The following is a 27,574-nucleotide window of genomic DNA, read 5'->3' as shown; positions in this document are numbered from 1 at the left end:
TGGGCATGATTACATTGCTCCACCCATCAAAAAATGACATGTGCGAATATATCGGCTATCCTCCTTTACTGGACTGAAGATTGCCGGTTGGAAAATTTTGTACCCTACTGTGATACCCTTGAACCGACTCGTCGTAACCAATTCGTTATGTCTGTCATTGCCGGAAGGGGGAGCTCTGGCCACGATGCCTCATTCGCAATGAAGCTGCTAAAAGAGAAGCATCGTGTCTGAGCGTCGTCATTGACTTATTCCCTTTTCAGGTAATGATTTAGCAATTCTGCTTTTGAACTTTACAAATATGTATATTGAGCTGTACTGACCGTGTTTCCAAATGTACCAAGAGGATACTAGGAATATTTAGATGATTTATGTTAACTGTGTTGTTGGGATAAGCTATAAGCAGCTAGCTGGGCTGGGCGCTCTGTTGGTGGCTAGCATGAAGCATTATCGTTCCAGACTGTGTATGAAACATACAGCATTGTGTGCATTTTGCATTTGATCTGACTCAGCCACATTAGCCACTGTCAGACACCATCATTATTTTTACACTGGAAGGCAAGAAACTATCACAGGTTTCTCACGTTTACAGACACAGACAGGAACTGAACTGCTGTTAACCTCACATCAGAGGTCACCCTCTGAGCCTAAAGTGAGATGTTTTTACACTGTGCAGTATGGAGATGTGAATTCTCCCTCTTCACACAGTAACACAATCTTTGTCAGCATACAAAGTAACAGACAGTTTTTCATTTCAGTTTAGATTAAACTCTCCTAACATTACACACAGGTATGTTAATGTAATGACTGAGCGTTACAGTAGGACATCTGTGAATGTCAACATCGTTTTACTATTGCACTGTTAAAACATGCAGTATTTGTGACTGATGGTACATTGATCTTCATGCAGGTAAACAAACCAGAGATGAGTGTTCATCATTTTGATGGAGAATTTGTTCTCATCATGTGCTTACTGCCTGGAAGAGGATACAAGATGTAATTTGTACTTTGGAGAAGCAAGTCGTCCAGTCTTAAATCAAGCTGTCTTGAAGAAAAGCTGCACAAAAACCGAACAGAGATTCTTCCAGTTTTATGTCTCCGCTTCTGATTTTTTGAAGCATCTGCTTCTTGTTCAACAAAAGGATGCCAGCTGTGATTACACTTTGGAAAATGAACCCAGGTCTTTGTCACCTTGCTGTTATCGATACAACATGCAAGGTAAGTCAAAGAGAAATATAGCCTGTTTTAGTCTATATGATACTACTTTTGAAATTCATAAAACATTAATTAAATAAATTACTACTGAATGTTGAAGTTGACATAAATATACAAAGTGTGCCTTAGTCATTGTATCATTGTTCCCTCTTTTCTTGTAGTTGATCTGATTAATTTGACTGAATTTATTGCATTTCAGCCTATTTGTCCATTAAAATTCAAAATTAATTGAACTGGTAGTTATAAAAGTGCAGCTGAGCCAGGAGCTGTGCATAAAGTAACAGTTCAGCTATGATAAAATTCTTAGTATGTCAGCATGCTTACAGTGCTATTGCTATCCTCTAAATGTTAACTGTGTTGAGCATTTAGCTCGGCATGTGCTAGTGGTAAGCAAGGCTGCGGTTGAGGTTGACATGAAATCATTAATATTCTTGGTCACAACCCTCTGACCTCCTACACTCATGTCATCTGTGTTAATATCCAATAATTGTTGTCATTTCCCAAGAAGTGGTAGTTTACCAAGACATACAGTGGTTGGAAAAAGTGTTTGCTCCTTCCTGATTTCCTATTTTTCAAACAAATTTAAATATTAGACAAAGAAAACAAGTAGTCACAAAATGCAGTTTCTAAATGAAGGTGTTTATTATTAAAGGGGAAAAAAATCCAAACCGAAATGGCACAATGTGAAAAATACATAAGTCTTTTATGAAAATCATGCAACAAATCCAACCTTTAAAGAATATATTATTTGTTTTTAAAACAGTGTAACTGTGTTTTGGTGGACTGCATGTTTTTCTTTAGTAGGGTGCAGTCTGTGGTGCTGTTGAACCGTTTCTGACCATTTCTACCAGTGGGCGATGCCTAGCTTAAATGTCCAAATTTGAACAGGGAACTTGAACTGTCTGGAGGGGAAAAGGAGAAAACGCAGTTAGCTAGTGGTGGGCGGATGGATCCAAATATCGATTGTATTGATACAGAGGTGAAACACTTGAACTTAACAAAGGTTAACCAATAAACATTATATTTAGTCTTTACTCTGCTTCAAGTAAAAGTATAGTCTTATGTATGGGTCTCTCTAAAATTGTCTTAGTTGTGTGCTTCCCCTTATTGTCTCTAGTAGAGTCACTGATGAGAAACTTAACTTTTCTGACTCTGCCGTCAGATCCTGGAGTGACTTCCACGACTTTGGAGAATTTCCATTGGTTTCTTGGAAGACAGTCTTCTTGTAATAACACAATGTCATTTATTTGCGCATTTCTTCTGTTTTTATTCCATTTGCTTCTCTGTTGCAGGTTTAACTGTTATTTCTTTCTCCACCTAGTCCAAAATACATTCGCCAAATACTGTACACGTTTCCATCTTTTCTGCAGGTACAGATCTTCTTTAGCAAATTCTCCAGGTGGTGGTGAGATCACGGCTGATTTCATCGTCAAAATATGGTTGGGTGTCAATGGCTCCGGTCCTACAGGGTCGTTGATAGACTCTACAGTTAGTGATCGACTATTCACTATTGCCAGAACCAGGCAATATCTCAATTATCTTGAAGCTGACTGGTAAAGAATGGATTGTCACGGTTTGACAGGGCAAACCGTGGGGATGTGGGGAAAGAGGACGCGAAAGCTGGACTCTTTAGTGATGACAGTGCGTTTATTTACAGTGAGGTAAATAACAGATGCACACAAAATCCCCTTTGCTCCCTAGACTCCCGTGTGTGTGTTCCCCTCCGACGTCCATGCTCGTGCTCCCCGCTGTCGTGTTCCTGCACACCCTGTGCGTGCTGTCCTTCTGGCTCCTCGTTCCACTTGCAGGACAATAACAGAAGCAGCCGTCAACACTGACCCCCGTGGGCATACACGATCTGCACTACCGTACACTGATACACACTAACTTGGGATGTAATGCAATGATCCCGTGCCGGTGGGAGCTCCAACACTCTCCTAAATAGCTCCCCCGACGAGCCCTGATCTGCAGCAGGTGTGTTGCAGGGACTTCAGGTGTGGCCAGTCCTCCAGCAGGGCCACACCCATCAGGCCTGCAGGTGCCTGTCCTCCATCCTACAGCCACACCCGCAGACACACACATATACACACCCACACCCTGCCTATACATATAACGTGTGGAACACAGATAAGACAGCATCGTGCAGAAAAACACACACATCACAAAACAATTATAATAATTATAGTCCACACTGCTCACAGACCCCGAGTCCCCGGAACCGGGTCCGTGACAATTATTGTCCAAATCTGTCTCTCCCACACTTCTCCTATGTGGCTAGAAGCAGGTGGGTTGAAAACAAAAGTTCGAAAGCTCTTCGACCGTCTCTTGGGTTGCTCGCGATAGAAGCTTTTTCTTGCATCGATAAAATTGGTGCCTTGATCACAATGCATCTGATTTCCGTTGACACGTATTGCTATGAAACAACGGAGTGCATTAAGGTCACCCATCTTTTGTTCTTGATTGCATTTCCTGTATTTTCTACATTTGACACATTTGTATATAAATGACGATACTTCAGTACTGCAGCCAATTATCCGTATGCCATTGGACTGTATCTCATTTACTGTCATCCCTCAGCCTTGATGATGCATCTTCTCATGAAAATGTTTGATGAGTAGGTGCGAGACATAATGTTTCTTTGGTAGAATGGCTGGATGTTTGATGTTGGGATAGAGTGACGCTTTTGTACATTTGTTACGTATTAACACTTCACCAAGTTTTTTTGATTCCTCATAGGCATCTGATGGAAGACAACACACTGCTCAGTAGATCATCTTAACACTTTTATTACTTCCAGAAGGGAGATGCGTCCTGCATGACACTCTGCCGTGAATCTCAAAATAGCGGTGTGCGCTTAACAGTATTATTACAGGCTGTCCCACTCTAGTCTAAACAACAGTGTTACACAAGCATTCAGTAGTCACGTTGCATAGCTTACTCAGAGGTTATTGTATATTAGCTGCAAAACATCTTTACTCAGCTCCAGCAAGGCTGCGACCTTGCCCTACTTCTCCTCTGGCTGTTTCCCGTTATCTCTACTTTTTGCAGCCAAGCATGGGCAAGAGCCTCATGCAAACTTACTTCTAAGACAGTGACACGCTGTAGGAGCCTTTATTGTTCAGGGCCGTGTCTTCTATAGTGTTCTGTACTATACAGTTATAAGACACTTTAGTTAATATAAAGCACAGCATTGAGGCACTTCAGATAATTTCATATAATTTCATTTCACAATCACCCTTTTGATCTGCCCCCATGGCAGATCAACACTACTGAAAGTCATCAAGCATAATCACGTTGTCTGCCTTGGTATCAGATTCCCCATCAGCCCGATTAATCAGCCTTACCAGTAATGCTTGGATCCATGGGACACAACAGCAACAACCACAAGTTACCAAAATAGTTATAAAAAATAAAAATAAAGATAAAAAAGCCATAATGGACATGATACAACCCTTCCATTGTTGATTGTCGACTCCTGAGTGCTCATACATAGTGTTAGACAAGGTCTTCAGGCCTTCCAGTGCTCTGGTCACAGTTCCATCCAGGGCGGTATTGTTGGGAAGAGAAGTGGGTCCTAATTGCTCTGCTAATCCTTCTACTGCATCATAAGTTAAGTTTGCCAACCTAAGCACATTGTAGTGGACGTAATTAATACAGTCCACGTTCTTATTTGGAGTAATTGGAATAATCCCCGCAACTACTGGTAAATTTTCAAACCCAGTCACTTTGACGGGGCTGACCAAATTGGTCCAGGCTTTGTGTTCAGGTTTTGCTGGGAACCAGTGTTCTTGTTTTATGCTCAATTATTTTGGTTAATAGGTTCAGACTGGTCAAATGTAGATTTGGTTAAATATGTAAACAGCACAATATATATATTACTTTTCCTATATGTCAGTTAAGATAAGTACTTGGAATGTTAAAGGGTCCAACAATGTGGTGAAAAAAAAGTCCATTCTAAATTCTCTGAAGAAAGATTTGATTCACATTGCTTTTTTGCAAGAAACCCATCTGACAGATGATGAACACAGAAAATACTGTAGAGAATGGGTTGGTCAAATTTTTTTCTCATCCTACTCCACAAATAAAAGGGGGGTTATTACTCTTATACACAAAAATCTTCCCTTCAATGTTACAGCCACTCACAAGGACAATGAAGGAAGATATATATTGATTAAAGGGATGTTGCATGGGGAAACTGTTCTCCTAGGTAATATATATGCGCCGAATGCACAGGATGACGAGTTTTACACGGTATTATTTAGTCAATTAGTGGACATGGACTGTGCTAATATAATATTAGTGGGTGACTTTAACTGTGTTTTATGCCCCAAAATGGATAAACTTCCCCCACAATCTACTTTGACAAAAAATTCCAAAGCCCTTTGGCAAATTATAAATGAGCTTGACCTTATAGATGTCTGGCGACACTATAATCCACTAAGGAGTACACTTTCCACTCTAACCCTCACTTGTCAGCATCTTGTGTAGATTATATTTTTATGTCCAAGTGTATTAGTCAGTTAGTTCAGCAGGTAAATATTGGTCATATAGGTCTCTCTGACCACGCTCCTGTGGTCCTAACCATTCAACCCATGAGACATATTGAGCGCTCCATGTCTTGGAAGATGAGTACACTGTCTCTTTTGGATGAGAAATTTATACATTTCATAACAGAGCAAACAACATTATTTTTAGAAATAAATGATAAAGAGGAGATAGACACGAGAACTTTATGGGATAGCTATAAGGCTTACATGAGAGGGATGATTATTTCATACACAAGTCATAAAAGAAAACAACGATTAACAAGGCAGTTAGAGATCGAGATTAATATAAAAAAGCTTGAGAAACAATATTATGTAACAAAATCAGCTGAAACATTAAGTGAGCTTAATATTGCAAGGACATCTTTGCGTAATTTGATAATGCGAAAGGCTGAAAGAGATGTCCTTCTTGCCAGACGACGGCTTTTTGAATCAGCTAATAAGCCTAACCGCTTTTTGGCTCATCTTGCAAGGAATACTCCATCAAGTTCTTTTATCACAGCTATTGTGGATGTGAATGGTGAAAGGCAAGTAGGAAACCGTCAGATTAATGAGTGCTTTAGAGAATTCTATACAAACTTATATCAGTCTGAGATGGACATAACAAGGCTTAACTCTGGCTTTTTCCTAAACGACTTAGCATTCCCTCAGCTTTCTGAAGATCAGGTTAGCCTGCTGGAGTCACCCATAACATTGATGGAGGTGGATAAAGCTATATCTGCACTCCAGTCAGGGAAATGTCCTGGGGCAGATGGCTTCCCAGTAGAATTTTTTAAGGTAATGAAAGTGAAGTTAAATAGTTTATTATTAAGGGTTTTTAATAAAGCATTTGAAGAATCGAAACTCCCAGAATTTATGTACCAGGCTAATATAACATTGATAGCTAAAAAAAGGTAAAAATCCGGAGTCATGCTCATCTTACAGGCCTATTAGCCTTCTTGGTGTTGATAATAAGATACTTTCAAAGATACTGGCTCTTAGGCTAGAAAAAGTAATGTGCTCTATTGTGCATGCTGACCAGACAGGCTTTAATACTCGACGCCTATTTAATATTATTCATTTTTTAAATTTTCATCAGATCCCTGCGGTTGTTGTTTCTATGGATGCCGAAAAGGCATTTGATAGAATTGAATGGGAATATATGTTTGAAATAATGAGAAGATTTGGGTTTGGGAAAAACTTTCTGGGGTGGATCAAAATTATATACAAATCACCAATAGCATCTGTGTTAACTAACGGCTTGTTATCCTCCCCAATTACATTGAGTAGAGGTACAGCACAAGGTAGCCCATTGTCACCACTATTATTTGCTTTGGCCATTGAGCCTTTGGCCATGGCCATTAGACAAAATCCAAGTGTTCCTGGAGTTAAAATTGGGGATAGACAACATAAAATTCTGCTCTGTGCAGACGATATTCTTCTGACACTGACTGACCCTGCTAATTCTCTACCTGTTCTTACTAGGTGTATCAAGGACTTTGGTCTTATATCTGGATACAAAGTAAATTTTGATAAATCTGTTATAATGACTCTGTGTAGTGGAGGGGACATTGAACCTTTATATGTTAAACCTTTTCATTGGCACCATCAGGTTTTCTATATTTGGGAGTTAAAGTTACACCAAATGTTGGTCACTTATATAGAGAAAATATTAATGGATTGGTTCAAGATCTTCAAGAGATGCTGACAAGATGGAGGGCACTTCCGATATCATTTTTGGGAAGAATAAATCTCATTAAGATGGTAATCCTACCGAAAATATTATATCCCACAGGCATGTTGTTTGCAATTTTGAAATCAGAAGATATTAAAGCAATTAATAAGGCTATGGTGGTTTTCATTTGGGCAGGAAGAAAACCCAAAATTAAATTGGAGACACTACAGTTACCGAAAGATCTGGGCGGGTAGGGAGTGCCAAACATAGAAAATTATGTTCTCTCAATACAAGCGAGGATTCTTTCTTCCTGGATACATGAACATTCTGATCTGCCATGGCTAAATATTGAGGAAGTATTATGTAAACCATCCTCACCTGTTAACTTTCTAGGGAAACATCTAAATGACTTACCTCACGTAATAAAGCAAAACCCACTGATATATAATGCTATGTGGACGTAGGGAAAACTGAGAAAACTTTTTAACAGTAGTCTTCCGTTTAATATTTTGTTTAATAAATAATCCAGACCTTCTCCCGCAAAACATAGGGTCGAGCTTTGTGGGATGGCATAAAGTAGGTGTAAAGAGGTTTTATGACCTCTTTAAACATGGTGAGTTTAAATCATTTGAATCCTTGAAGTCCCAGTATTCTATGTCAAAGACTGAGTTTTATAACTATTTGCAATTGAGAAATTATGTGTTAAAAAATGCTAATGCTCTTTCTGGATAATAGGGAGCATAAACATTTTGTATCAAAGTTTTATTCAGAGATTTATGCCCTAATTGTGGATAAATTGGCATGGTTGAGAAAATCTTGGGGGACGCTGCTTAAATGTGAAATAGATATACAGGCATGGGACAAAATTCTGCTCCTTCCATCTAAAATCTCTGTTTGTAACCGATTTAAAGAACTGCAGTACAAAATTTTGCACAATGTGTATATTTCTCCGTATATTTATAGTAAGTATAATATGGGAACATCTCCAAATTGTCTCAAGTGTAAGGTCAGAGTGGGCACTAGATTCCATTGCTTGTGGGAATGTGCTAGTATTCAATCATTTTGGAAAGAGGTCTGCGCCAATATTAGTACAGCCATTGGTCATCAGGTGACAGAAAACCCATTAATGTGTATATTGGGATATATTCCCGTCTCACTGGTACAACATGAGCATGTAATTCAGTCACTTAATGTTGGCCAGGAAAAGCATTATGTTGAGATGGGTGGGGACTGAGCCTCCCTGCATTTCTCTATGGAAGTCGCTCATCATTGATGTTATGACTCTGATCAGGTTGGGACATTATATTGATGGGAGCTCTCAAATTTTTGTGGACAAATGGAAGAAACCACTGGAAGCACTGGGAGTAACCTGTAAACTGGATCCTAATGGACAACAATTATGGACATAATGTTGTAATACTCTAGTGCTGTGCAGTGTTATTATTTTGGATGTGAACCAGTCTTGTATTTGTTGGGGAAAAAAGTTAAATAAAAGTTTAAAAAACAAACAAACTCTTGAGCTCTTTACTGCCACATGTTGCCACACAGACATCTGGGAAACTAAGCCATTAGCAACAGAAGTGGTACAAATGTACTCATGCTTGTCTTTATTGCACTTCCTTTCTTGTTCTTAGATCTATATAAAACTTATAAGTAGTTTCAAAGGGCTGTTCATGTTCATTTGCTCCGCTTGTGTAAAAGCGTTCATTGTGGCTGTGGTTTTCCTGTGAAGCTCCTTAAACTGGAACATCAACCTTTATAAAGTCAGACTTTCACATGTGTTCTGCACAGTCTCAGTTATCCTCTTCATCATGGCTGGACACCTTCTGTTTGTCATCCTCATGTGTAAGTTAAACCTCCTGTAGCTTTATGATTGAAGAGGTTTAAACATGATTGAAGAGGCTTTACATTTTTCATGGTTGAGGATTATACCAGCGTAAAATTTATACCGCCACTTTTGTGTCTTTGTCGTGCTTCCTTGTTTATAATTCTTTGTAATTTCTTGTTTATATAGCCATTAATACATAATAGTATTAATAGTTTAATAGGTGCATTCAGTACTTTGTTAACACATTTTCTTTCTGACAGCTTTTGTTCATGAGATTCAAGCACAAGGTGAGTCTCTGATGTTCCACTTTTCACATAGATTTTCTGTGACTGCATATTTGTTCTTTACTTAAACCAAAAATTACTTTCAGGTTCATAATAATAGTCATCAAACATAATATTTGATATAACAGGTCTTTACCTCTGATTTGTCATCTCTTCTTCCACCAACACTGACAGTGAACACAGCAGTGATCTCAGAGACAGACTCGGTCACATTTCACTGTCAGGCACCAACATCTGTTTCAGTTCATCAGTTTTTTTTCTACACTGTGGAGAAAACTACAGTACTGTGCAAAAGTTTTAGGGAGGTTTAGGGAGGTGCATTAAACAAAGAATGCTTTAAACAGCTGAAGCATTAATCACGTATTTTCATCAATCAAGAAAATGCAGTGAATGAACAAAAGAGAAATTCATATCAAATCAATATTTAGTCTGACCACCCTTTACCTTCAAAACAGCATCAGTTCATCTAGGTACACTTGCACACAGCTTTTGAAGGAACTCAGCTATTAGGTTGTTCCAAACATCTTGGAGAACTAACCACAGATCTTCTGTGGATGTAGGCTTCTTCACATCCTTCTGTCTCTTCATGTAAACCCAGACACACTTGATGATGTTGAGATCAGGGCTCTGTGGGGCCCATACCATTACTTCCAGTACTTCTTGTTTTTTTACGCTGAAGATAGTTCTTAATGACTTTGGCTTTATGTTTGGGGTCATTGTCCTGCTGCAGAATACATTTAGGGTCAATAAACAACCATTTATATTTCTGAGAGCATTCTTTGCCTACAGCATTTTTTCCTCACCTGCCTAAAACTTTTGTACAGTCTTGCACAAAGCCTTCTCCTACCTGCAGAATTTCACTGCAACGGAACTGCTGTTAATGTCACATCAGAGTTTACCTGCTGAAGTTAAAGTGAGATGTTTTTACACAGTGAAATATGGACAGTGTTTGCGAGTAACGGAATACATGTACCACCGTTGCGTATTTAAAATACAAAGTAGGAGTAGCTGTATTCTGTTACAGTTACCGTTTAAAAAGGTGGTATTCAGAATACAGTTACTTTGTTGAAATAAAGGGATTACACGGCGGTCTTTTCCTGTTTCATATATTAGGCTATGCCCTCTCTATTTTTGGTAATTTCACGCCGGTGGAAACCCGAACAAAACACACATTAAGAGGCTCTAATGCCTGTGTCTCAATCTCACAGACCATGTCACCTTTACTTGCAGCCCGCATAATGACGTGAAGAAATATTCTTAAAAATTATTCAAAAAATTGTTTAATATGAAGGCAATAGGCAGAGTGTTACAGGCATAGCCCTAAACAATGTAGCTTCATGGGCAGTGTAGTCCATGCTGCAGGGAGAATGGACTGCCATACCCGTTATGTGTCTGTGAGCACGAGGAGGGAGAAAAAGGAGAGTGGAAAAGTACAAGTTGTCACCGACCAGAAACGGGAGATGGAAGCATGTAAATATAATAATAACCACTGCAGCCAAAAAGAGTGCCTGACGAGCCCAGTTGTAACTAAGCTATTAAGACTCGACTGTACACTGTGTTTCTGTTTTCCTCCGAAACAATAAGTTCTTTCGGAGCAGCCTTTCAACGCCTCTCTCTGTCTCTCGCAAGCAAAGTTGACCCAGAGAACAAAGTAAAGCTAGTTTTCGGCTATGAGTCCAACACGGAACCCGACGTATTAGCCAGAGGTCCCTTTACTACGGTTCGGAGCCACGGACCTGTTTTATATACGCGCGGAATAGTTTTTTTTATACGAGATCACTGCAAAAAGTGCAGCCTTACCCAATGTCCACCCTACTGTTACTCATTTTATGTTAAGATTAAAAAATCTAGTTGGTATTGGTATGGCGAATAACCTTCAGTAATAGTAATAAATCACACAGCAATAGTACATTCATGTAGTTGTAAAAGCATGATAATATATTAAGTAATCCAAAGTATTCAGAATACGTTACTCTCATTGAGTAACATAACGGAATACGTTACAAAATACATTTTGGGGCATGTATTCTGTAATCTGTAGTGGAATACATTTTAAAAGTAACCTTCCCAACACTGAATATGGAGACCTAAATTCAACGCCTGCGCACAAGTGAACCATCCTCCATCATCATACAAAGTGAGAGACTGCTCTTCCTATGACTCATCATGCAGTGTGTTAGATATAATTATCTTTATAAAGCTGCATGTTTTCTTTGACAAAACGTTTTTAGGAGTGTTGTTCTTACATATTTTCTTACACCCAACAAAGATAGCACACAGGATTCTCACCATGACCAAAAACTAAAGCTTTCTCACCAGGACAATTTCCTGTGATCTTATTTGTTTGTATTACTGAGCTTTTAATACGTAATAATATGTGTATTTAATACATTAACAAATTTTCTTTCCAACAGCTTTTGTTCATGAGATTCAAGCACAAGGTGAGTCATCGATGTTCCACTTTTCACATAGATTTTCTGTGACTGCGTATTTGTTTTTTATTTAAACCAAAAATTACTTTCAGGTTCATAATAATAGTCATGAAACTGAGTATTAAATATAACAGAACTGCTTTTAATGTCACATCAGAGTTCACCTGCTGAAGTTAAAGTGAGATGTTTTTACACTGCAGAAATAAATTCAACGTCTGCTGACAGTGAACCATCCTCCATCACCATACAAAGTGAGAGACTGCTCCTCCTGTGACTGGATAAGTTATCATACAGTGTGTTAGACATGTTTATCTTTATAAAGCTGCAGGTTTTCTTTGAGAAAATCTTTTTAGGAGTGTTTTTCTTACATATTTTCTTACACCACCAAAGACAGCACACAGGATTCTAAACGTGACCAGTTACAGTTAATTAGAAAATACAATGACTGTTACAGCTCAGCTTTTATGAGCATTGTTTTTGTTGCACTGGTAAAACATGCAATATTCTTGCATATTAATGAGACTCCATTGATCTTCATACAGGTCAGAAACCACAGATGAGTGTGCAGCATTTTAATGGAGAACAAGTTCAGTTTGTTTGCTCTCTGCCTGGATCTGTGAAATACAATACAAGATGTAATCTGTACTTTGGAGAAGCAAGTCGTCCAGTCCTGACAGCAACTGTCTGGAAGAAAAGCAGCACAGAAACCAAACAGAGGTTCTGCCAGTTTTATGTCTCAATTGATGATTTTTTGAGACATCTACATTTTGTTCAACAAAAAGAAGCCAGCTGTGATTACACTTTGAAAAGGGAACCCAGGTCTTTGTCTCCTCGCAGTGATCAATACAACTTAACAGGTAAGTCAAAGATAAACAGACTTTATAATACAGATGCTACTTTAATTAATTAAAATAATGAAAATGATTAAGATAAAAGCATTCAAATAATTTTTCTCTAAAAACATTTTTTAGTTGTTACTCCCAAGATTTTCATTTCATGCCATTGGCCACAATCTTAGATGTGAAAAAGAATACATCCAGATTACAGTCTCTTGGAACGTAGGGAGACTTGAACTTTGATGATATTGCCAGTATATTAACATGCTTACCGTAGAAGTGGGTGGCACAGTGGAGGGTTTTTACACCAGACACCCTTCCTGACACATCCTCAAAGGGATTTATATCTTCTCCTGGGAGAGGAGGCATCTGGGCATCTATTTATAGGTGAATGTGTAAACCACTACAATATGCAGCCAACACTTTCCAGGTTGTTAAGATGGTCAAAGTTCTAATGCCTAACTTCAGATGCTTAGCAGGAAAGTAAAATATATACTATTTTAAACATCTTACATAGTATTAAGGAGATGTAGAGCTGAGGTATACAGGAAGTCATTAATTTTGCAGGTACTTAGTCAGAAACCTCTGGTTTCTTACACTGACCCACATGTTCAGATGTCTCTATGTGGATTTAACATTCATCGTTGATTCATTCATTCATTGTTGTCATTATTGTTGTATTTATTAAGAACTGAATTTAGGCAATTGGAATTTTCCTGTCTACCTAATTACAATAACCTTGTGAGGTTAAAAATAACATTTCTGGTGTGGGATGAATTTCTAGAACTGAAAACACTTCCTGATGCAACTGTAGTATCTGAGCGTGGGAATACACATGACCCTGCTCATGATACTTAGTTTGTTAGGAAAACAAACCCCTAAAGTTTCAAAATTCATCAACCTTTCAAAGATTTGTTGAAAGTTTTTTTTTCTATAATTGTATCTAAAGAATAAATAAATAAAATTAAAAAGGACAAAGCTGAAAGCTAGCTAAAGCATGTGTTTCCACGTCTACAGCTGGTCAATTATTTTAAACCTAAAACAAATTTAATATTGTATTTAGGTGAATAAAGAAAGTTTCATTAGCAGCAGAGTCTACAGTGTATAAGTACGTTTTCAAAATTCATGGGGTTGTGCTTTATAAAATCAAGTGAATGTGATCAGAACAGGACTTGAAGGGAGAAATTTAAACAGAGCACATTTTGTTAGCATTACACATTTCACTAAACATTTAGGATAAAATTTGGTTTAATGCCTAAACTTATTTGTATTCATTATCTTAGGGCCATGAAAATCTAGCAATTTAACTAGTGGTGGGCGGATGGATCCAAATATCAATTGTATTGATACTATCGATATCGATACGAGCCTGGTGAGATTGATTCTTTACTTTAAGTTCTGCTCTTATTTACAATGCTGTGCTTTCGGCAAAGATGAAAAAGCCAGGTCGCCGGACTCACCGCTCCTGTATCATAGTGATGTGTCGGTTGGAAGTTCAGTTAATGCTAGTTTGTACGTGCTTTGTCTCTAGGGGCCACCGTATATATTTATATATAAATATATATAAATAAAACCATGCTTTTTTTACATTAGTAATTCCTTTTGTGCATAATTTTATATTGTTATTAATAATAAATTAATTAAAGCAACAAAACAACCTGAAAAGCCGGCTCTCTAAAAAGAGCCGGAATTCCCATCACTACTGTATCAGCACAGAGCAGGCACACTTTGCTCCCCCTCCCCCTTCTTGTGTTTAGGTGTTGCGCTGTCACGTGACGTGAGTTAGACGCTTTGGGGGTTGTTAAGTTGTTTACATATTGTAACGATGGTTAAATGTTATTTCACAGTGACACGTTGGTTATCTCTGCACACTGTTGTTATTTCTTTAAGATACATGTTTGGTTGTGCTGCAGGAAAAAGGGAGTTAATGTGTGCAGGAAGGGGAGGGGGGTCCTTGTTGTTGTGTGACTGTGCGGGGCTGAAGTGAGGTGTTGTACGAGAGCACTCTCCCTGGAGTTAACAGCCCGTTTGCCTGTGTTACCGAATAAACAGACAAACTGAGATCAAAACGTCTGGTTCTTGAGAACGTTACAATATTAATTATTTTTTCACCAGTTGTTTTTGTTGTTGAAAATTTTAATTGTAACTTTTGCATTTTAGTTTCTCAACAGTACTTGCTTTAATTTGTTTGCGTGAACTTTTTTAGAAAAATCTTTAAAAAACAACAACAACAAAACTTGATAACAAAACCACCATGGCAGACCTGATGGCATTTTCATGCTGCGCAGCATCATTTATTCTTACAATAATCACGCAGCTGCTGTAATAGTACAGTCAACGGCTGGAGCTTTCCTGTTGCCAGCCGTACACATCACACCACCAACAACAACATGAGTAGAGCACATATTTAAACCAGCGAGGCATGATTGCTTTGTGATGTCGCTGCAGGTGAGTCCATCTCACCACGGCCGAACCTACTCCCCATTTCACTGAGCAGGCAAGGGAATCGGCCCGCGCCGAATGCCCCGGCCCACTCTGGCGGTCGCCTGCGCATCCAGCGGCGCTGTGATGAGGTGGTTCTTGGGGCCACCCGCGCCTCCAGTGGCAGCCCCAGAGCTGGTCCGATGGCCACCCATGTGGCAAGCAGCGGCAGCGCAGCAGGCGTAGAAGTGAGCTGGGGCTCACAGGCAGCTGGGCAGGCAGCTGGCATGCAGGACCACGCAGCGTGTTGGCCTCTGTTGGAAGAGACCGGACAGCACCCCGCCCTCGGGTGTGGCAGGACACCCGCGCACCTCGACATCCATCTCCAGCTCGGCAGGTCCCGCTGGCGTGCCAGCCTCCGGTTCACTCCGAGCCGGTCCTGCCCGTGCGCTGTCCACCCTTACAATAATCACACGGTTGCTGTAACAGTACATTCACCGGCTGCAGCTCTCCCGCTGCCAGCCGTACACATCACCACCAAAAACAACAACAACACAAGCAGAGCACAGGTTTTAAGTTGGCGAGGCGTGACGGTAGATGCCGTGCAGGTGAGTCCATCTCACACGCCCCACCAAAATAATAAAGCATTTTCTATTTAATTATAAACATTGTCCTAATTATGTCCTGGGTTTTAACTATTCAAATAATAAAACAGGAAACATGTCAAAAAACACTTAAATTCATGAAAATTAATTGAGATTTAGCAATTCAATGACGGATCCACCTTATTTATTGAAAAGTATCGGTATCGGCAATACTGGCCCGTATTTACTTGGTATCAGATCGATACCAAAATATGCATTATCGCACACCACTAAATTTAACAACACTACCAGATATTTCAGTATAGACCAAAAATAGTGGCTCACCTGACACTCCCATTGGGACAGAGGGGACATTTAATAAAACAGTAAATGTGTTTTCAAAATTTTTGAATCACTTTTGAATTGACTGCATTAATAACAAAGCCTTTATTTGTACTCAAACCCATTTCCTTTTACTGTAGCTATTCTGGAAAGTGAATCACCAAAGATCAACAAACCGCCATCTATCATGACCACAGGTAGGACATACAGTACACTTAACTAACAACCCAGAGCATCATCACACATCACTTCTTTAAAATTTCTTTAACATTTTATTGAACATTAATGGAACAGATTCAAGTCTCAACAAACCCAGTGCTTCAACTTCTACCACTTCAGTGAACTCACTGTCAGGTACAGTGTTATGGTACGGACATACACCAAGAAACACCATTTGGCATTTCATTCCCTTTACTTGGTTTGAATAATGTAATAAAAAAAGAAGCATGAATTTCTTTACAGAGAATAGCAGCATATGTGACATTATAGTATTTATTTGATATTGTTCTATCTTAAAGGATTTGCTGCTCTTAATCTGAGCCCTACAACTGGTGTGAACACTCCTATCAAAACAACTCAGTATAAAACATCAGGAGACAGTACCACAGGTGAGACCGAGTGCATCGATAATGTCAAGATAAATTGAAATGTCCTTGTTTTATTTCAGCAGGACAGACACTGATCTATTGACCATGCATACAATGAGTGTGATTAAATTCTCAGAATGTTAAAAAAAATCTCAACGTTCACTCTAAAATTCTGATGTTCATCAGGAACAGTAAATATTCACCATGTTCAGCATCTTAAATAAATGGCAGTACTTTGTCACCAGTTGATGTTGAAATGAAGTTACTAATTTTGCTGGCACTAACCTTTAGTCTCCAACACTGATGCAAATCACCAGATGCATTTTATCTGGAGATATTTTGTGTGTTTAATATTCTTTATTATGAATATTCATGATCATAGTTGTTTTTTTAAACTGTAGATATTTTGGGAAGAGAATCAAGAATGGCCAGTACAAAAGTGGCATTTAGTCTGGCCACTGATAGGACATACAATACATTGAAATACAGTCCAGAACATCATCACACACAACTTCTTTAAAGAAACTCATTTTTTGTGCATTTTTTGAAACCGATTCTCGAGTTTCAGCAGTCCTAGTGTTTTCAGTCTTACCACGTCTGTGAATTCATCTTCAGGTAACTGCATGGACAGTAATAGTGTAAAATATCTTCTACAAATATATTTCTACATTAATGCAAACCAACTCAAAAAAAAAAAAAAAGCAAACCGACACTCAGCAATTGCAGTATATGTTATTTAAAACTGATTTTGCAAAAGCACTTTACCTAACAACCTTAGGCAGCTTTTTTAAATTTTGATCCAAATATTTTTTTTTCTAAACAGATTCATACAAGACTAGTGCTACAGTGACAGTTACTACAGTCAAAAGTAAGACAAAGTACAATAAAAGAATAACCAGAATATTATAAAAGTCATCTATTTTATTTTTTATTTCAAAAGTACATTTTTTTCACCAGGTCCAACTTTTACTTGGTGTCATACTTCCACCCATGCCACTGCTACCTCAGGTATCTTTTTTTTTTTTTTTTTAAACAAAATGGTAACATACACTATATTACCAAAAGTGAATCTTACTCAGAGCCTATTGTTAGTCAGTGGTGCTAGTTTCAGTCATTATACAGATGTACTGTTTATAAGGTTGGGGAAACCTTTATCACAGTAGATGTCTTTCTGAAAGCGCTGTAACTAAGTTTAAGAATATAATCCACCCACTGTTATCATCTTCAATGCCCTGTACCAACATAGAGCAGAGCAGCTATCTGAATGCTACCCCAACAGAGGTCGATTATCTTGTTAATAATTTTACCTCCTCACTACGTACGACTCTGGATACTGTAGCTCCTGTGAAAACTAAGGTCTCAAATCCGAAGTACCTGACTCCGTGGTATGATTCTCAAACACGTAGCCTAAAGCAGATGTCTCGTAAGCTGGAGAGGAAATGGCGTGTCACAAATTTAGAGGATCATCATTTAGCCTGGAGAAATAGTTTGCTGCTTTATAAGAAAGCCCTCCGCAAAGCCAGAACATCTTACTATTCGTCACTGATTGAAGAAAATAAGAACAACCCCAGGTTTCTCTTCAGCACTGTAGCCAGGCTGACAAAAAGTCAGAGCTCTACTGAGCCAACAATCCCTTTAACGTTAACTAGTAATGACTTCATGAACTTCTTCACAAATAAAATTCTTATCATTAGAGAAAAAATTACCAATAATCATCCCACAGATGTAATATTATCTACAGCTACTCTTAGTACCATCAATGTTAAGTTAGACTCTTTTTCTCCAATTGATCTTTCTGAGTTAACTTCAATAATTACTTCCTCCAAACCATCAACGTGTCTTTTAGACCCCATTCCTACTAAACTGCTCAAAGAAGTCCTGCCATTAATTAATTCTTCGATCTTAAATATGATCAACCTATCTCTAACAATCGGCTATGTACCACAGGCCTTCAAGCTGGCTGTAGTTAAACCTTTACGCAAAAAGCCATCTCTAGACCCAGCTGTCTTAGCTAATTATAGGCCAATCTCCAACCTTCGTTTCATATCAAAAATCCTTGAAAGAGTAGTTGTCAAACAGTTAACAGATCATCTGCAGAGGAATGGCTTATTTGAAGCGTTTCAGTCAGGTTTCAGAGCTCATCACAGCACAGAAACAGCTTTAGTGAAGGTTACAAATGATCTTCTTATGGCCTCTGACAGTGGACTCATTAAAAGACATAGCATAAATTTTCGCTGCTATGCAGATGACAAGCAGTTCTATCTATCCATGAAGCCAGGTAACACACACCAATTAGTTAAACTGCAGGAATGTCTTAAAGACATAAAGACCTGGATGGCCGCTAACTTTCTGCTTCTTAATTCAGATCAAACTGAGGTTATTGTACTCGGCCCTGAAAATCTTAGAAATATGGTATCTAACCAGATTCTTACTCTGGATAGCATTACCTTGGCCTCCAGTAACGATGTGAGGAACCTTGGAGTCATTTTTGACCAGGACATGTCCTTCAACGCACATATTAAACAAATATGTAAGACTGCTTTCTTCCATTTGCGCAACATCTCTAAAGTTAGAAATATCCTGTCTCTTAGTGACACTGAAAAAGTAGTTCATGCATTTATTACTTCCAGGCTGCTGTAATTCATTATTATCAGGATGTCCTAAAAACTCGCTGAAAAGTCTTCAGCTAATCCAAAATGCTGCAGCAAGAGTACTGACAGGGACTAGAAAGAGAGAGCATATTTCTCCTGTTTTGGCTTCCCTTCATTGGCTTCCTGTTAAATCCAGAATTGAATTCAAAATCCTGCTCCTCACATACAAGGTCTTAAATAATCAGGCCCCATCTTATCTTAATGACCTTGTAGTACCATATCACCCTATTAGAGCACTTCGCTCTCGCACTGCAGGCCTACTTGTTGTTCCTAGAGTATTTAAAAGTAGAATGGGAGGGAGAGCCTTCAGTTTTCAGGCCCCTCTTCTGTGGAACCAGCTTCCAGTTTGGATTCGGGAGACAGACACTATCTCTACTTTCAAGATTAGGCTTAAAACGTTCCTTTTTGCTAAAGCATATAGTTAGGGCTGGACCAGGTGACCCTGAATCCTCCCTTAGTTATGCTGCAATAGACGTAGGCTGCCGGGGATTCCCATGATGCATTGAGTTTTTCCTTTCCAGTCACCTTTCTCAGTCAATAGCTGTGTCCCAAAACGTCGGCGGCATCCTCCAGAGGCTGCATTTGAAGGCCGATTACGTCACAGCCAGGCGGCGAAGGCTGTCCCAATTCGTCGACTCCTTCAAATGCGGCCGACAAATGCGTCCTTCATTTCCCCGAATTTGAAGGATGGGTCGGGTGTGTCCTTCGTGGCCCACCATATCCCAGAATTCATAGCGCGGCCCAGCCAAATTTCAGCTGCCAACAATGGCGGCCGCTACTAAGTTTTAAAATTAGTCTTATTAATCTTTCTGGGTCACAAAATAAACTTTTAACATATTTTCAGGCGAGAAAGTAGCTGTGTAAATTACAAATATCTGCTTGGTTTATCAAGACATCGTATATTTGCAAAAGTGTGCCGACGTTTTCGGAGACGTCTGTTACCCACCCGCTCGATAGCAAGCCGGGGGGTTCAATGGTCACTCCAGCCGGTGAGAGCAGCGGACTCCCGGCTTCATTGTTTTCAGACTCCCGCTCTTTCGCTACTCAGGTTAAACATGATATATAAGTCACTCGGATAACTTAAAAATGTAATTGTTTGGCTTTTTTCTGTGTTTTATTTGTTCCGGAGTAAATCGGTTTGGCTGAGATCAAAGTTATTAGATTAAATAAAACTTTATCAATCCATCGGGTGGGTTCCTCCGGGATTTTCACACAGCTGAATAAACGTCAAACAGAAAACTGATTAAACAGAAGTGTGAGACAGTCGAGAATTTACGCCAATGTCCTGTTATATTTTAGATAGCAAGGAGCAAACGGCCGAGTTTATTAAACTCCACTGACACACCGGTGACGCAAATCTGAAGGCTAGACCATCCCATTTCACAGCCTCGCACTTCCGGCCTTCTCGGTCTTCGAAGGACCCGGCCCACGTAGACCGCGAAGGCCAGGTCCTCCGAAGGATGCAGCCAACGTTTTGGGACACAGCTAATATGTGTTATTGGACCTCTCTGCATTGAATCATATCTGTTATTAACCTCTGTCTCTCTTCCACAGCATGTTTTTCATCCTGTTTTACTTCTCTCACCCCAACCGGTCGCAGCTGATGGCCGATTCTTCCTGTTAAAAGGGAGTTTTTCCTTCCCACTGTCGCCAAAGTGCTTGCTCATAGGGGGGTCATATGATTGTTGGGTTTTTCCTCTGTAACTATGAAGCGCCTTGAGGCAACTTTTGTTGTGATTTGGTGCTATATAAATAAAAGTGAATTGAATTGAATTGAAACCTGCAGTCAGCTGAGAAGTCATTTGAATGAGTGATGAAAAGTTTCAACTTTTTTTCAACAAAAATCAACTTTTTTGCAATTATAAAAAGTGCCTTCACATCCATATGAACTGGAGTGCCATCCCATTCTTAATCATTTTAAACCCTGTGGAGTGATTTTTCACACCACAGGGCTTAAAATTTAGTTGGCCCACTGTTTGCAGCCATAACAGCTTCAACTCTTCTAGGAAAGCTTTCTGTAAGGTTTAGGGATGCATTCATAGGAACTTCCATTAGCACATTTTGAGATCAGACACTTCTGCTGGACAAGAAGGCCCGGCCTGGAATCTCTACTTTAATTTATCCCAAAGGTATTCAGTCAGGTTTAGGTCAAGACTCTATTCAGGGCAGTCAAGTCATTCCAAACTAAACTCACCCATCCAAGTCTTTATGGTCATAGTCATGTTGGAACAGGAAGGGGACATCCACAAACTGTTCTCACAAAGTTGGAAGAATGAAAATTTTCAAAATGTGTCACAGTATGCAGAAGCAGACTGTATGTATTGTGTATAGTGGACCCGAATGCAAACACAAAGGAATGTGGAACAAAACTTGAATTAACAAAAAGTGAAGCTGATGGAAAAATACAAAGCAAGGCGCAAGGCAAACAAAGACGAGAATAAACAATAACCTAAACTGGGAAATCTAAAAATAAACAGGAAAAACCCTAAACATGAAACATAGCGTGGATACAAAGATACCTGGAACATGAGACATGGCACAAAAGCCAACAGATGACATGACCCTGAACAGAGGAAGACAAAGGACTTAAATATACAGAAGGATAACGAAAGGATGGGGAACAGGTGGGAACACAGCTGGGACAAATCAGACCTAACGAGACAAGGGGACACAAAACTAGACAAACTGCACACAGGACAGGGGGAGCATTTGCTGACCCAAATTTCTGATTTTATGTTACCCACCACTTTGCTGTCATTCCCAGTTGTTTCCTTTTTGTTATAATACCACTAACAGACTGTGGAATATATAGTAGCTAGGAGATTTCATGTCTAGATTAGGGGCATCCTATAAAGGTACTCTTGTTGCAATTTAACACCATATAAATAAAACCTTTGGTGATATAGTGTATATAACATTGTAATATTTATCATGTATTTATATCCTAAAGGATCAGTTATTGCTTATCCTAAAAGTGTCTTTAAAAAGAACTGAAAGAAAAATGACCTTTAAAAGATGTTATCACATGAGTTTCACAACTTGTCAATGTTTCTGTTTCATTTTAGTAGGTCAGGCACGCCAGCCTGACAATAAAGTAAACTCCTCTTCAAAAATATTACAGTCAGGTAGGGAAAAGACAATGTCTACAACTCTTTCACTTTGTACATGGCATTATAGTTATTAATAGAATTAATAAAAACAACAATAATTTATTAATGTCTCACAGTGTTTTTTTAAGCAGTTTAGTTGGACCAACTGTGTCTACTTTTAATTGTTTTGGTTTTGAGTTAGAAGTGAAACTCTTGTTTGGCTTTCAAAGCAGAAGCATCGATATGGAAGTTGGCGGTAGCTGTGACTGGATTGGGAGTAACCATGGGTGTCATCTTACTGGTGCTGGGGCTTCTCACATTCAAAAGAAGAAGTGGTGAGGGCACACATGAAAGCATACAACTTTTTATGTTTATATTTTTTAGAGATAGAATCTGCCTGTCAACCAAAAATAAGATAATATTACCTTTGAAAGTTTAACCAAAATATGCATTTTAAAAAATTCTCTAATCAGTGTTCAGAAAACAGATAAAGCGCCCATGGTACCAATGATTATTGCATAGTTAACTTTGAGGACTCACACGCATGAAACTCAGAAGCACACAAAGGAATTTATTTGCAATCTTCACCAGGTGTAAATACAGGTAGTGCAGGGGAAGTGCTATATACAAGTTGTGATGGGAATGAGGGCTCCAGGGAATCCAGGGGGACAAGACACTCGCTCCTCTTCTTACACTCCATACTCGCAACCACTCTCTCTCTCCTAACGCTCACCACTCGGAAAACATGGGAATGGGTCCAGGGAAACTATATTCAGAGGAAATGTACATTAGTACATAGGCACTGAGGCAGGAGAATAAACTTGCTGAGAACTTCACTTCATTGACGCGAGTCACACACAACGATCCAGCGATGAATAGCAGTCACTCCCCGGATTAAATGCTGGCTGCACTAATAAGGCCCAGGTCTTTCCTCTTCTGAGGGGCATGGGCTGAGGGCGTGAACATGCAATGAGTTCCGCCCCGTCGAGAGAGAGAGAGAGACAGAAAGAGAGAGCTAAAGGCAAAAGAAACTACTGCTCAGCGACCCGCTGATCCTCCAAGCCGTGACAGATTATTTCACTTAATGTATGTCATAAACAAGCAAATGAAACATTAGCTCTGAAAAATCAATGTGGCTATTTCCTGTACTTATAGTACAAAATTATGAGGGATCACAGGGATTCATGCCCACTTTGAGAACCTGGAACTCATGAAATTTATTAACTATTATTATTTATTAACTACACTATTAATATAGTGATTCTTTCCTAAGTTCATCATGCCTACTTTATACACGTGAAAAAATGTTATCAGTTTCATAACTGTAGATGAATCTGTGACTTTAAAGCTAATCAGATGCTGATCAGACATTTCTTTACCACTACCTTTTCAGAAACATGTCCTCAAAGCAGGTAAGGAATATTTTCTCAGCAAACCTTAATAAATTGTTTTTCTATCATCATTGAGACAACCAGAAGTTGAACTTATTTACTTCAGACTTTTTCTTTTTAAGCCAGTGAACAGAATCACTGGAGCAGTAGTGAATCACATGCCTTGCTTGAGGGCAGGACGCCTAATAAATATGTCTCATAATATTTTTTTCTAATTCTCTACAACAGACACACTTTTTTCTTGTGTAATGTAATGCATACAGCTTTTTTTTTAAATTATTTCAAACTTTTTCTTTATTGATGTATAGGACAAAGGCAACATCACCAGGTATTGTATACATTTATCTGTCAGGCAGCATTACAAACTATCAATCCATGTATTATATTTTTTAGTGAGTTTTTCTTTTGTTACAGGTGATTTTTTATCAATGACTAAAATGAACCAGGGAAGAATGGTAATCGAAATGAAAATGTTTCTGTCAAATGAAACATACACTAAATTAAAACAATCAATTTAAATACCCAGGATATAAAGTTGATTTTTTCCCCTGTTGTGTTAAGTTACCTGCAGGTAATGATGGAGGCTCCAGTGTGATCACTTCAGTACCTGACGACAACTATCTGACTAGTAAGCTGTGTTTTTTCTAGCATCTACCTGAATGTAGTGTAGTACAAGATGGAGGGCAATTTGATGGTGAAATTGTTGTACAAGTAGCACAAGAACGTGATGACTGTTTTAACAGTAATATTTTAATTTGCTCAAACCTTTGTTCCATATCTATAGCATATGTAGTTATCACCGCTGACTAACTTTCAATAATATAGTTGATTTTTTCCAGTGTATCACAAGGGAGCTTTGGCTTTGATAACATTTTACTACCTTGTAATAAAGACATTTACTTGACCACTAAAGAGCCTTTAAAATGTTCACATTTTTAAAAGCACTATGACATATACAGTTACAAGAAAAAATTTGTGAACCCACTGGACTATATGATGTCTTGCACTTGTGTGTGTGTGTTTAATTCTGAGTGAAAGCTAATTTTTCAATGTTGTTCTCTTTCAGGGGAGGAGAAACTAAACTTGCAAGAGACAAAAAATGAAGATGTAAGTTAGACCTGGTGTAGTAATAAATATGTTCGCTTCTCATCTTAATCAATGCTACTGACTAAAAGGACATTACTGTCTTTCTCTTGTAGTCTGACATTTACCATGTGTACGCCACCATCTCTGAAGAAACAGATGCACCAGATTCACAGGACACGATATAGAGCATGCTGAATGCACACTAAAACATATTTGGTGATGTTGTCAGTAAAATGTCTAAAATCATCTACAGTAAATGATCTCAAAGTAATAGATGTAATCTTGCAAAAAATCTTGAGCTTGAATATCCGGACTTATATCCGGAACCGGATGTAAGTCCCAAAAAACTGAATTTTGGAACTGAAACTGAATGGTGAGAAGTGAATCTGTAATTATTTGAGAGCTAAATTTTTAAAGGATAAAATACGGTTTCAAAGCAAATGAATTCATTTTCAAAATATAAAATTCTGTTTCAGTTTAGTGATGATCATTTTCAAATCAATAAATTGAATTTTAAATTAGGCTAATTCATATTCAGTTTTTAAAAGCATTTATTGAAGTTACAATTCAGATTCAATCCGAGCAATTCAAATTCGAATTTAACTTATTCAAATTCAGTTTCTGATGGCACAGATTTCTGCCCATAGAGAAAGTAATTTGTTACACTTCTTGTTACATTACTTTCTCATTATCAGTAAAATGACCTGAAATGCATTGTCTCATAATTACCAATTAACAATATAGACTTTACGCTACAGTCCCACACACCAACACAAATAACTGTCCTAATTAAAAAACAGTCTTTCACAAAACTGACAACAAAACAAAAGATAAAAACCAAAGAAACTTCAAAGTTTTCTATTGCAAATTCTACTGTAGAAATAAGAAGTTCAGGATCAGGAGCTCCGTCTAGGGTAGCTATGTGTTAGCATTCTGTCTGTGCAGATGCTTACAAAAACATTGCGGTTGTTTTTTTCCTGGATGCAGTTTCCTCTTTACCATCGTGCACTCCCCCTTTTGTGCAATAAAAATAAAGTTAGTGTACATATCTCCACCCGTGAAAAGTTGTGGACTGCTTTGAATGCCTAAAAACGTATCCAGAATTCTTCCATTTAAACCATGCAAAAGAACCATGTAAGAAATGGACCTGTACCTGTATTTTCTTAATGTTTAACATAACTTTCTGTAACTGGATACTGTGTCACTTACACATTTACACATGTATGACAACATTTGCTACTGTATTATTTATGCTGGTTTTACATATAACCAATGTTTCAAGGCAATCATGCTCTTTTCATGCTCATGTGAGCCGTCTGATGTTCTTCTTTCAAAACATCTGTCACGGCCAGAAAGACTTTAAGAGAGGAATCTCTATCTTTACTGAAGGCCGTGAAATACATCTCCCCTTAATCTTATCTGTACCCTCTGTTATTCCACAGCCAAATAAAGCTGTTTAGTACTGAGAGTACTGAGAATCTATCCATATAATACAACTCCAGTATATAAATTTGTGTAGATGATGCTCTGCTACTCTGAGTTGTGACAATAACATTAGCAGTTAGTCTTTTGTTACGTGCTGTGACTGCACACAGGCTTGTAAAAATAGGCAACATGCAACATATAATTGACCCTCAGCCCACCAACCAGCTGCAGTTTTTAGGTCAGCACACAAAACCATTTTAGGCCAAAGAATATGAGGGTGAAAAAATACAGGAAGAATAATGTACTGTAGCTGGTTGCACACACAGGCACACACACACACACACACACACACACACACACACACACACACACACACACACACACACACATTTCACTGAGCTGTTACCCAGTTTCATGCACCTAAAGTAGCATCTATCTGTGAGAGTTACTGTCTGTGGCCTCACTCTTGTTACTGCCACATTCCTTTCACTAAGTCTGCACAAACAATTCTCAGTCATGTGAATCTATATCTTTTCTAATCATTTTATTCTGAGGGCTCAGTATTGCAATGAACTATTAAAGTGATCTAAAATTTATTACAGGCCCCATACATTTTGCCGGCACAAGTCTTCTAAACCAAACTTTTCTAGTTGTCACACATTAAACACATTATTTAAATTGATTGGTTGATTTGTAAAATTATAAATAATATAAATGAAAATATAGTCTAAAATCTGAACTCTGGAATACTTGTGTCACAATATATACAATTTCTTGATTGTGTATATCAAGAAATATGTATATTAATTCCTAATGCTACATAGTAGCATTAGGAATTAAGACCCCTACTGTACTATCAAGTTTGTGCACTGTACCTTGATTGACCTTCATCTGAGGAACCGCTAAAGCAACAGAAATGATACTGTAGCATATAAATCTAGTCATCTTAACTTAGCCCCTGTTAAGGGTTCAAAGTATTGGACATGGATACAAGAGGAAAACCACAATAACAACACTGGTCCGGCCGGGTTGAGTCAAACGATGATTTTAATGAACACACGTGTGGGAGATGAACACTGCATGCAGACAGCATAAGATCTCTCGTCAAAAAACCACACAACAATAGTTTTATGAAATCAGGGTATTAGAAAGCCCCCTCATGCGTAAAGCAGGTGCAGTACAAACAATGTTGACAACTCTTGACACCA

At 38.5% G+C, this 27,574-nt stretch overlaps 1 protein-coding gene across 1 annotated transcript; it reads left to right on the top strand.

Moving 5' to 3' along the window:
• The first annotated feature begins 9,210 nt into the window (after positions 1 to 9,210).
• On the top strand, positions 9,211 to 25,247 carry LOC109202129 (serine-rich adhesin for platelets). Its single transcript, XM_025907292.1, has 17 exons — positions 9,211 to 9,255; positions 9,499 to 9,525; positions 12,155 to 12,205; positions 12,497 to 12,811; positions 16,278 to 16,334; positions 16,432 to 16,491; positions 16,656 to 16,745; positions 17,548 to 17,592; positions 17,682 to 17,732; positions 22,441 to 22,500; positions 22,695 to 22,799; positions 23,858 to 23,876; positions 24,164 to 24,183; positions 24,270 to 24,310; positions 24,417 to 24,483; positions 24,922 to 24,962; positions 25,055 to 25,247. Exons 1-17 carry the CDS (start codon positions 9,222 to 9,224, stop codon positions 25,124 to 25,126), a joined length of 1,155 nt encoding a protein of 384 aa, XP_025763077.1. The 5' UTR covers positions 9,211 to 9,221; the 3' UTR covers positions 25,127 to 25,247.
• The last annotated feature ends 2,327 nt before the right edge of the window (positions 25,248 to 27,574 follow it).

Source organism: Oreochromis niloticus, linkage group LG5 (genome assembly GCF_001858045.2).
Source record: "Oreochromis niloticus isolate F11D_XX linkage group LG5, O_niloticus_UMD_NMBU, whole genome shotgun sequence".
Classification (NCBI taxonomy): Eukaryota; Metazoa; Chordata; class Actinopteri; order Cichliformes; family Cichlidae; genus Oreochromis; species Oreochromis niloticus.
Note: the sequence above shows the minus strand (reverse complement) of the source record. Positions and strands in the feature narration are given on the sequence as shown.